At 44.6% G+C, this 12,537-nt stretch overlaps 1 protein-coding gene across 2 annotated transcripts in view; it reads left to right on the forward strand.

The window, feature by feature from the left end:
• The window catches only part of rnf115a (ring finger protein 115a), a 38,534-nt gene that overhangs the window by 9,944 nt on the left and 16,053 nt on the right, over nt 1-12,537 (forward strand). The window contains exons 5-9 of one of the 2 annotated variants that reach the window (XM_078534085.1): nt 4,470-4,538; nt 5,044-5,116; nt 6,232-6,325; nt 6,935-7,050; nt 7,514-11,070. In XM_078534085.1, the coding sequence (XP_078390211.1) occupies nt 4,470-4,538; nt 5,044-5,116; nt 6,232-6,325; nt 6,935-7,050; nt 7,514-7,633 (472 nt within the window). In that variant the 3' untranslated portion in view covers nt 7,634-11,070. Of the gene's footprint in view, nt 1-4,469; nt 4,539-5,043; nt 5,117-6,231; nt 6,326-6,934; nt 7,051-7,513; nt 11,071-12,537 lie in introns of those variants that run through there. The other variant, XM_078534086.1, reaches the window with a different exon arrangement.

Raw genomic sequence — 12,537 nt, forward strand, 5'->3', positions numbered from 1 at the left:
GGCTCTGTATCTGAACGTGCGTAGCATTCCTAACAAAGTAAATGAATTGATAGCGCACGTTGAAGTAAATAAATATGATCTGATAGCCATTACAGAGATGTAGCTGCAGGTTGACAAAGATTGGGTCCTGAAGACTGAGGGGTATATGACATTCAAGAAGAACAGAAAGCTAGGTAAAGGTGGAGAAGTAGCACTGTTAATCAAGCATGGCATTGATGCAATAGGTTCAGGAGATCAGGACATAGAATCAGTTCAGGTGAAGATGAGGAATAACAGTGGAAAGAAGTTACTAGTGAGAGTGGTCTACAGGCTCCCTAACAGTAACCACAATATAGGACAAAGTATACAAGAAGAAATATTGGGTGCTTGTAATAAAGGGACAGCGATAATCAAGGGTGATTTTAATCTACATATAAATTGGAAAAATCAGATTGGCCGTAGTAGCTTGGATGCTTCCAAGGTAGATAGTTTCTAAGAGTAGCTCGTTGTGGAACCAATCAAAGAGCAGGTTATATTAGACTTGGCGTTGTGTAATGTGACAGGATTAATTAATGACCTCGGAGTAAAGGCACCCCTAGGTAGCAGTGACCACACATGTGATTGAATTTTACATCCAGTTTGAAAGGGAGAAGAGTGAATCTAAGATTAGTATTTTAAGATTAAATAAGGGAAAGTATATGGGCATGAAAGCTGAGCGAGCTGAAGTGAACTGGGATACTAGGCTAGGGGATAGATCAATAGAGAAGCAGTGGCAGACATTTAAGGGGATATTTCAGAATACTCAGAATAAGTATATTCCTACTAAAAAGAAAAACTCTAAGGGGAGGACCCACCATCCGTGGTTAACTAAAGAAGTTAAGGAAAGCGTCAGACTTAAGGAAAAAGCATATAACTACGCAAAGATGAGTGGCAGGACAGATGATTGGTCAGAATATAAAGAACAGCAGAGAATGACTAAAAGCTTAATCAGGAGAAAGAAATGAGTATGAGAGGAAGCTAGCTAGAAATGTAAAAACGGATACCAAGAGTTTCTACAGTTATTTGAAAAGGAAAAGAGTAAGTAAAGTGACTGTTGGTCCTCTAGAGAGTGACAATGGGGAGTTAATAGTCGATAATAAGGAAATGGCAGATGAAATGAACAGATATCTTGCTTCTGTGTTCACTATAAAAGATACAAAAAACATTCCAGTGAAGCTGTAAATCAGGAAGTGGAAGGGAGAGAGGAACTTGGTGAAATTACAATCACTAGGGAAGCGGTACTGAGCAAACTGATGGAGCTGCGGGCTGACAAGTCTCCGGGTCCTGACGGACTTCATCCTAGGGTCTTAAAAGAGGTGGCTGATGAAATAGTAGATGTGTTGGTGTTAATTTTCCAAAATTCACCAGATTCTGGAGAGGTTCCATCAGCCTAGAAAGTAGCAAATATAACCCCTCTGTTCAAGAAGGGACGGAGGCAGAAAACAGGAAACTATAGGCCAGTTAGCTTGACATCTGTCGTGGGTAAAGTGTTAGAATTGATCATTAAGGAGGTTATAGCTGGGTACTTGGAGAAACTCAAGGTAGTCAGGAAGAGCCAGCATGGTTTTGTGAAAGGGAAATCATGTTTAACCAATTTATTGGAGTTCTTTGAAGGAGTAACATGTGCTGTGGATGAAGGGGAACCTTTAGATGTACTGTACTTGGATTTCCAGAAGGCATTTGATAAGGTGCCACATCAAAGGTTATTGCAGAAAATAAAAGCTCAAGGTGTAGGGAGTGACATATTAGCATGTATAGAAGATTGGCTGGCTGGCAGAAAGCAGACAGTGTGCATAAATGGGTCTCTTTCTGATTGGCAGATTATGACGAACGGAGTTCCGTAGGGGTCTGTGTTGGGTCCTGAACTTTTACAATTTATATCAATGACTTAGATAAGGGGAGCGAAGACATGGTAGCTAAATTTGTAGATGGCACAAAGATAGGTAGGAATGTATGTTGTGAAGAGGACATGAGGTTGCAGAAGGATATAAATAGGTTCAGTGAGCGGGCAAAAACATGGCAGCTGGAGTATAATGTGGGAAAATGTGAAGTTGTTCACTTTGGCAGGAAGAATAAAAAAGCAGAGTATTAATTAAACAGAACAGCTGCAGAATTCTGAGGTGCAGAGGGATCTAGGTGTTCTACTGCGTGAGTCACAAAAAGTTAGTATGCAGGTACAGCAAGTAATTAAGGCGGCTAATGGAATGTTATCCTTTGTTACAAGAGGCATTGAACATAAAAGTAAGGATGTTATGCTTCAGTTATACAGGGCAATGGTGAGACCGCATCTTGAATACTATGTGCAGTTTTGGTCTCCATATTTAAGGAAGGATGTAAATGCGTTGGGAGGCATTTCAGAGGAGGTTTACTAGAGTGATACCTGGAATGAGTGGGTTGTCTGATGAGGAAAGGTTGGACAGACTGGGCTTGTTTCCACTGGAGGTCAGAAGAGTGAGGGGGTGACTTGATTGAAGTATATAAGATCCTGAACGGTATTGACAAGGTGGACATGGAAAGGATGTTTCCTCTTGTGGGCGAGTCCAGAACTAGGGGGCCACAGTTTTAAAATTAGGGGTCACCCTTTTAGGACAGAGATGAGGATTTTTTTTTCTCTCAGAGGGTTGTGCGACTTTGGAACTTTCTGCCTCAGAAGGTGGAAGAGACGGGGTCATTGAATATTTGTAAGGTGGAGGTAGATAGATTCTTGTTTAGGCAAGGGAATCAAAGGTTATCAGGGGTAGATGGGAATGTGGAATTTGAAACACACAGATCAGCCATGATCTTACTGAATAGTGGAGCAGGCTCGAGGGGCTGAATGGCCTATTTCTGCTCCTATTTCATATGCTAGATACAGAACCCGGTGTCCTCCAGAGTACTGAGGTGCTTGCATACAGCAAGGCATGAACAACGTTTTTTCTCTGAGGGCTGTGAGAGTTCTCTTCCTCAACAAGTGGCTGAGGCAGAGTCTTTGAACAACTTTAAGGCAGAGGTGGATAGATTCTTGATAAGCAAGGGAGTGAAAGGTCATCAGGGGTATGCAGGAATGTGAAGTTGAGTTTAAAATGAGATCATCCATGAACTTGTTGAATGGCAGAGCAGGCTCGAGGGGCTGAGTGGCCTACTCCTGATCCTAATTTGTATGTTCATATGTAACATTCAGGCTGGGGCTGATAAGTAGCAAGAATGAGTTTGCGTCACACCAGTGCCAGGCAATGATTATCTACAACAAGAGAGAATCTAACCATCTCCCCATGACGTTCAATGGTATTACCATCACTGAATCCCTCACTATCTACATCCTCAGGGTTACCATTGACCAGAAACTGAACTGGACCAGCCATATAAATACTGTGGATACAAGAGCAGGTCAGAGGCTAGGAATTCTGCAACTAGTAACTCACCACCTGACTCCCCATAGCCTGTCCACCATCTACAAGGCACAAGCTGGGAGTGTGACTAAATACTCTGCACTTTCCTGGATGACTGCAGCTCCAACAGCACTTGAGAAGCTCAACACCATCCAGGACAAAGCAGCCCACTTGATTGGCACCCATTGACCACTTTAAACATTCACTTCCTCCACCACTGACACACAGTAGCAGCAGTGTGTACCATCTACAAGGTGCACTGTGGAAACTCACCAAGGCTCCTTCGACAGCACCTTCCAAATCCAAAACCTCTACCACCTAGTAGGACAAGGGCAGCAGATACACGGGAACACCGCCACCTGGAAGTTCCCCTCCAAGCTACACATCATCCTGACTTGGAACTGTATCGCTGTTCCTTCACTGTCACTGGGTCAAAATCCTGGAACTCCCTTTCAAACAGGACTGTGGGTGTACCTACACCACAGGGACTGCAGCGGTTCGAGATGGCAGCTCACCACCACCTTCTCAAGGGGCAATTAGGGACGGGTAATAAATAAAAACAGAAAATGCTGGAAAAACTCAGCAGGTCTGACAGCATCTGTGGAGAGAGAAACAGAGTTAACATTTCGAGTCTGTATGACCCTTCTTCAGAGCTAAGGAGAAGTAGAAATGTGATGAAATTTATACTGTTTAAGGGGGGGGGAGCAGGCGAAGCTGGATAGAAGGCCAGTGATAGGTGGGGGTAAGGAGAGATTGACAAAGATGTCATGCACAACTATTAACATTCCCTTTATCTTTTTGTCCAGGACATCTTTTCTCAATCTCTCCTTCGCCCCCACCTATCACTGGCCTTCTATCCAGCTTCACCTGCTCCCCCCCCCTTAAACAGTATAAATTTCATCACATTTCTACTTCTCCTTAGCTCTGAAGAAGACCGAGCCACCAACTCTCACATCCCATGAATAAATGAAACAATTGAAACTCCATGTGTATCCCAGGTGACCTCTTGATCCCCAAATGGTTTCCTGGACACTGTCTGCATGACTGGCTGTTGCTCATTTCTTGTCTTTTGTGTATTTACAGAATAATCCAGCAGCTGTTTGCAGGACTCTTCAATGCTGGAATCTCAGGCTCTCCGCAGACATTCTCCTGGTAAGTGCAACATACTCTGCACCTTTCATTTCCCAATCTCTCTCTCCCCCCCCCACCCCCCCAAAAACCCCCTTGGGACAGTGCAGAGGGAACTTTACTCTGTATCTAATCCCGTGTCCTGGGAGTGTTTGACGGGGACAGTGTAGAGGGAGCTTTACTCTGTATTTAACCCCGTGCTGTACCTGTCCTGGGAGTGTTTGATGGGGACGGTTTAGAGGGAGCTTTACTCTGTATTTAACCCCGTGCTGTACCTGTCCTGGGAGTGTTTGATGGGGACAGTGTAGAGGGAGCTTTACTCTGTATCTAACCCCGTGCTGTACCTGTCCTGGGAGTGTTTGATGGGGACAGTGTAGAAGGAGCTTTACACTGAATCAACTCTGTGCTGTTGCTACCCTGGGAATGCATTGTATTTGGGGTAATAAACAGAAATTTGTGAATTTTGCTGATTTATTCATGGAGTAACCCTGTGATGGTGAAGTGTTCTCAATCTCTTCTCCTTCCTGAGGAGCGGGATGCTGCACTCAAACCCTGCCGATTATGCCTGGGGACAGAGCGGACTGGACGCCGTTATTACACAGGTGAGAAAAGGCTGTCACTTCAGTCCCATTGCTTGTTGAAGTGTTTTAGGTTTCCTGCGCTTGAGTTTGAGTTGTTTTAAAGAGGCAACTAAGTCTTTAACAAACAGTGATTTAAAGATAAAACACATTGTCACTTTGAACTGGATTTTTACAATTACTATCCCTCCTTCCCCCTCTCCTTTTTTACCTGTGTCACAGGCACCCTTTGTCTTCATGTCATTCGCTTTCTCTCCCATTCCATCTAATTACTTACTTCTTTTTTTGCTTGTTACTCTTTTTCTGTTTTCTTTCCTCTGTATCCAGTGTGCTTTTACTGCTCTCTTGGCCACCATGTCTGTGCTGAGCTCTCACAGATTCTGTGTCCCTTCCATTTTGTTTGCCTGTAGTTGAGCTGCTCAATTTCTATTCTCTGACTGGCCAGTGATCTTCATTCTCCAGTGCTGAGTAATATGGGTGGGCACAGTATAACTCACACTAGTTTCATGGTGCTCTGCTAGACATCACACTGAGACATCGCAGGAGGATACAGGCATGTTTGTGCCTGTGACTTTCGTACTGATCTCAGTAACACAGACACTGGAAATCAGGGTGGTCTTATGTCTTTTGCCCCGCATCCCGCCCTCGTGTGCAGAAGCTGGGAGGTGATTACTAGCCTGGCCGGTTGGTTGGGGTGTGGGCTACAGGTAAAACGTAAGAGCGATGTACGCTCTCTGATGGATCTGTGAGTGACACGTTGCTCTTTGCGATATGGCACCATCAGGAGCAACACATGCCCGAGCTTCATTTGCCAGTCAGCACTGAGGTAGTTGGCTTGCTTTTGGGACATTCCAAGAGGTCTCAGCATTGCTGTCTGCTGACCCTTGCTGGAAAGTGTGTGTGTGTGTGTGTGTGTGTGCACATGCTCAAAAATGGTGAGTATTTTTTGTAATGCTCTCACCCCCTAGTTAAACTCCCTGCTTCCCTCCTTCCCCCCTTCCCCACAGAGGGCACTTGTAGAATTGTTAGCAAGAGTTACGGCCTGATGGAGAGGAGAAAATTGCAAAGTCCCTAGCAGGTTAAAGGCTGATTACAACCAGCCATATCATTGATCTCAAATCACTGCTTCCCTTCCACAGCTTCTGGGACAACTAGAAAACACAGGACCTCCCCCGGCAGATAAAGACAAAATCACAGCCCTCCCGACAGTGCACGTCACACAGGAGCAGATCGGTGCGTGCCATTGATTCCCAATCTGTAACGAGTTCTACTATAACTGTCTGTATTTCCAGACTGTTCCAGGGTGTGGGGTATTAATGAGAAAGGGGGAGGCAGATGTTAAACTGATTCCAGAAATTGAAAGGTTTCATTTATTTACTGACTGACACTGAGTTACAGGGTATGAATCAGCGGAGAATTGAAGCCTGTCACTGAGGGAAAGCACTTTGGGAAACTCGGTGTCTCAACACTAGGAATTGGTAAAACATTGAACAGCAAAGTCTATTTTTTGTAATTGCTAATGCTCCTGTACCTCGGTCCAGATCTTAGGATAGTGGGGAGGCACGAGTGAGAGATGTTGGGGGAGAGATGGTAGAAGGAGTTAACGAGAGTCACTGAGTGAGGCAGTGAGCAAAGGAACACAATGATCTACAGAGGGACATTGCAGATACATCTGTTGGACAGATTGGACCCTCTGCACTGGGACTGGTGTTTGACATGAGGATGGGGTAACAAATAGTTAGGGGAGGTGATAATGGGGAGTTGTAGGACTTTGTACATTAAGAAATAAAGCAGAATTGTTGCTTATGTGTTTATGTAAACCTCTGCCTTGTGTTGCTGTAGATTCAGGTTTAGAATGTCCGGTGTGTAAAGAGGATTATCTCCTTGGGGAACAAGTTCGACAGCTGCCCTGCAATCACTTCTTCCACAGCGACTGCATCGTACCCTGGTTAGAACTGGTGAGTCTTTTTGTCCAACAATAGTTTTAGTAAAATACCACACTTGCTCGCTGTTGGTGTGTTGGCTTCTCTAGTGCAGGTTTCCCAAGTAGAAAATGTGTTTGTGAAGCAGTGGGACTCAGTGCAGAGAATGGAAATACCACAGTAACCTTACAGTCTAGCAGGGGAGTCTGTGCCCCTACATCTCAGTTGGGAATCCTCCCATCCTTCGTCGCTCTACTGCACCTCGATCAGCCCCTATCTGTAATTGGATCTGTTTTAAAATGCCAACCATTGGATAGATTACTTGAAGATTTTCTGCATGCGAGTTTGCTGTACTGTGGTGAGATGATTAAACGGTAACACTGCTAGAGTCTGCATTAATAATGCACAGAGTGAACTATCCATGATCTATTTTGTGACAGCAGTCTGATTACTCTGGGATTTGCAGTATTTAATTCTCAAGCACCCTGTTCTGTTCCAGCACGACACCTGTCCCGTGTGTCGCAAGAGCTTGAATGGAGAGGTCACCATGGGTCATCGGCAAACTTCAGAGGAGCTATCCGGCAGTGAAAACCGGCAGCGGGACCCCTGGACATACTAAAGGACTCTGCAGGAAGTACTTTGCACCCCAACCCCTGCATAACTCGATCAGTAATATTGTTACTTCTATTGTAAATTATATATATTAAAGAAAGAAGTGGGCACATGCCACAGCTGAGTGGCTGCACCTAAACTGATGGCATTTACAGGGGGCCTATCTTTCATTCTGTGAATTATGTGTTTAACAATGTGGGATCGATTCGCTTTTCAATGGTTGCACAAAAATAATAGTTTTATGCTCAGTTTGTTCGAACCTCGCTTCGTTCAAAACGCCATGGCAAATTGATTTTAATTTCACCAGTGGAAAATTCCACTTTTCAAAGCTCGTAAGATATTTTTTGTAGTGAGAGGGCATGAGGGAGGTTGTGGGTGAAAGATTAGACAATCCCGGTGAAATGACGGGTGGATCTGTGAAAATAAATGGGAATGCTGCTGGTTTTGTCCCAGGAAGGCCTTGACTATCGAGAGACTGACGGGGTGGCAGTGGTGGTGGAGAAGAGAGAGAGTCAGCGCTGAAATATTACAGTACCAGACAGACTCTCACAAAGACACAAAAAGAAACTATTAAAGCCCTTGAACCATTGTGCCAAATATAAACTGACTGATTGTCATTCTCATACCCCAGAAATAGGTGTTTAAAAATCTGGGGGTCTGGATTAGAATAGACCTTTCCAGTCAATGGCCTCGGGGCAAAATCTGTTTGGATTCCCTTCGCTGTGCATCCCCATTTTATGCCCCCAACTGAAAGTGAGGATATGGGTCCACAAGTGCTACCCACCCTTGACACCTTGCAGAGTGGTTATTCATCAAGGGTGAGCCAAGAGAGCATATATTAGCAGAATGTTTAGCTGTGGGAGTATTCGTCATTGGTCCTGACATCCACACTTGTGCACTTTCCAGCAGGGTGTCACTGAGTAGCACTCAGGAGCAGAGACTCTGCCTGCTTCCCTCCCTCCTCGAGGCTTTGCTAGCTAACCAATCGCATAATACCCAATACACGGTGTGACTGTAAAGGTTTTCCTCCTGCAGGCTCCAGATGTAATTCCTGATCTGCATCATTCAGCCCCTCAACCTAGGATTCCACTTTCAGATTTTAAACTGAGTGCTGATGAGTTCCAAGGGTAATTACACCCAATGCAGTTGAAAGTGGCTACTCCCCCAGACGGCCCTTACCCAGCACTCCGCATTGAGCTAGTTCTCAAAATCTTCCCCAGTCTTATCATCTGGGATTGGTTCTAAGAACTGTCTCATGGAGGATGTCTGCAAACGGCTTTCACTCTCTAGCCCCCATTAGCACCTTGCATTTACAGCCAGGTATCCTAGCCACTTCAGGCAGCCTTTAAAAACCCATGTAGTTAAGACATCCTCTAACAAGTGGCATAGTGCAGAAAAAAAACGGCAGGTCACAGGAAGGGAAAACAATGGAAGAACGAGTAAACAATGACAGGGGCGGTATGTTTCCTCTTGCCCTGGCCTAGGCTGGAAGCACTGATCTCAGCGACAGCTTTCCTCTGTTGCTTTACTGCATCCCCTAGTGGGCAGTGATATTATAGCACGGTCAGAAACCAGGGACAACTGGAAACTGGGGAGCAGAGTTTTCTATATTTAGTATCTCCTTCCTCCTACTCTTCTCCCTCACTTCGTCTCCACAGGCACTGATTCTTGCTGGGGGATGGATCTATAAACTCCAAGAGATCTCAGCTACTTGGCCACGGTCACAACTCCTCAGTTCAATAGCAAGTGTCAGCAGGAGATTCAACTTCCATGGCTTATATTGCTGTATTGAATTGGATTTGGTGAATTTTGGAAAACCTTTTCATATCTCCAAAGAGCACCTGTTTGTGTTGAGCAGGATGTGCTTGACAAATCAGGGTCAAACCATCCTTGGATTAACTGCCGAAGCTCATAAATCCTAATGAGCAGGAAATCTTCATTTTTAATCACATTCTGACAGTATTCATGAAGGAGAATTCCTTTTTCTGTTACCTCTTCAACCTACAACATCATCCAGAGGGTATGTTCATTTGGAGCGAGGAGAGCAGTGTTTCACAGTACGGTATTCTGAAGGGCAGCATTCAGACCCGGAGGGAGAGATAGAGGTCAGAGCCTCTTGTGTATGAGACACAAGGAGTTGCTGATATTTCACACTGGTAGGTCCTGAGCTACTATGTTGGTTACAAAGGAGCAAGTGGCAAAGGGAGCGGTGATTGGGGAAGGGAAGTGCTTGAAAAATGACACACTGTCACCGTGAAAATAGCACTGGGCAATTTCACAAACATCTTTGTCATTTATTTATGTAATCAGTTCTTTCACAAATACTAAAATTGGCTACAATTTGGATGGGTTTGTAAATAGTGATGCATGAAGTTTAATTAAAATCTTGACAGTGTGATCTACTTTCAGCAGTAACCAGTGTGGAACTTAGTACAGCCATCAGTTTAATCCTAAAACGCAGAATTGCCCATTTGGTTTTAACTCTGAATTTGTGCAGTGGAAGATATTGGTTTGCATGGGATAAAAATGTATGACAGTTTAAATGATCTCTGGTCTGGGACTTGGGCCTGTGGAGTGACCTGTGATTGTGCAGTACCACTTTCCAGCCATGAGGGGAGCAGTACACTTGGTTACTCACTAAGGACAGAGACATGTCACTGCAGCACTGACTCTGAACTCTGTATAGCAAAGGGCCACACACCAACGTGTAACATTGTCCCTTGTGCTTCATCCCTGAAACTTGCAGCAAGGAGAGAAAGAAACCTAGTACAATGTGAACTTTGTAAATGTGCACAAAATCTTTCAGGACAGAAGGAGGCCATTCAGCCTGTGAAACCTGTGCCAGCTCTATGAAAGAGCTGTTTAATCTAGGTCCACATGCCAGCTTAGTTTTGCAGGTATTGCTCCTGTCCAAAATGTATCCAAAGAATATGCTCTGGCTCCAACCCCTGGCTTTAACTGCAGGTCCTTGCCCTGGTGCTAGCTTGTTTACTGTAGTGACTGTACAATGTACCTGTCATACCGAGTATGCACAGGAGATAAAATGGAGGCACACACAAGTCATACAATAGCAGACAGGAACAAATTGCTCCCTTTGCCTGGTGCATCTGGAAACCCAGTGTCTACTGTATTATTACCTTCATTAAGGATCACATCTTTTATTTTAGATAGACTGCCTTTCACGTTCACTATACTACCCCACCCAAGGCATTGTATGAGTGTGTTAATTGGTGATGCAGTTAAAAATGAAACAGGAGCCAAATTCTGCATTAAGAACCACTGTCAAACTCTTCAAATAAAATTAATTAAGAATGAAACAGTACTGCTCACTAGAAGACACTCATCTGGTATTGCATTATGTTTTTTTGTAGTTGTAAATGTTTAACTCTGCTCTGTCATTGGTTTAAAGGTTTTTATTTTGTAAATAAACCAAAAGAAAATTGAGAGATGGTTTCCACTTGTCCAGCCCGTCTGCACTGTGTCTTTTGCAGCTTTCTACAATAGTAAGCCACAGAGCAGGAAGGACCCAGGTTCTAGCTTGGCCTGTGCTGATTTAGCAGAGTCCAGTCAAACTAGCAGTTGTGTCGGCCTCAGTTCCTCTGGGCTTAAGGAAGGGACAATTGGTCAGGGTTTCTGTGCATGCTCACCCTCCTTTGTCTTCCTGGCTCCTGCTCACCATCCGAAATCTCCCTTGCTGCCTTGAACTACTGCACTCTGTGTGGTGACTGTGCTCCTATGTGCTATTAGGAATGGAGTTCCAGGATTTAGACCCAGTGACAATGAACATATGCCAAGTTGTGATGGTGCATGACCTGGAGGTGATGGTGTTCCCATCCATCTCCTGTCCTTGCCCTTCCAGGTGAAGGAAGTTGCATGTTTGAGAGTTGCTGCATCCTGTAGTAGATATGGCAGATAAGACACGGTGCACAGTGATGGAGGGAGTGAATGACTAAGGTGGTGGATGGGCTGCCAAAAACACTGGGCTGCTTTATCCTGGATGGCATCAAACTTCTTGAGTATTGTTACGGCTGCCCTCATCCAGGGAAGTAGAGACTATTCCATCACTCCTGACTTGTGCTGTGTAGATGGTGGAAAGGCTTCAAGACAGCCAGGTGGTGAGTTACTTGCCACAGCATTCCCAGCCAGTTTCTGCTTAATGGTGATCCCCTACGATGTTGATGGTGGGGGGAATTTAATGATGGTAATGTCAAGGGGAGATGGTTAGATATTCTCTTGTTGGAGATGGTCATTGCTTGGCACTTGTGTGAATGTTACTTGCCATTTATCAGCCTAAGCCTGAATGTTGTCCAGATTCCACTGCATGTGGGTATGGACTATTTCAGTATCCGAGGATTTACAAATGGTGCTGAACGTTGTGCAATCATTCGTGAACATCCCTATCTCTGACTTTATGCAGGGGAGGTGGTTGAGCCGAGGACAGTACCCTGAGGAACTCCATTTGGGATGGCCTGGAGCGGGCAGCAACCACAGCCATCTTCCTTTGTGCCTTTCTCAAAGGCAATTAGGGATGGGCAATAAATGCTGGCCTAGCCAACAACATCCATATCCCATAAATGAATTAAAACAAGGTAAGACTCCACAAAAAGCAAATAACTTTTAAAAAAAAACATAACTAGCAACTGCCCAGCCCCATGCTGGTCTGCAAACTAACATTTCCACAGTGGTCACAAGAGAATTCCATTAAGCAAAGCACCATTACTTGGTGAGCTGTGACAAGGTGGAACCTGGAAAATCACCTCACCCCCAGAAGATCATCCCCCAGCGACCGTTGTTAAAACAGATACAACATTAAACACAAAGTAGAGCTCCCATCAAACACTCCTAGGGCAGGTACAATACTGGTTAGATGCAGAATAAAGCTCCCTCTGCCCTGTGCTTAAAGGTTTCTGT

The sequence above is a fragment of the Cetorhinus maximus genome, chromosome 36 (assembly GCF_964194155.1).
Source record: "Cetorhinus maximus chromosome 36, sCetMax3.hap1.1, whole genome shotgun sequence".
Taxonomy (NCBI): domain Eukaryota; kingdom Metazoa; phylum Chordata; class Chondrichthyes; order Lamniformes; family Cetorhinidae; genus Cetorhinus; species Cetorhinus maximus.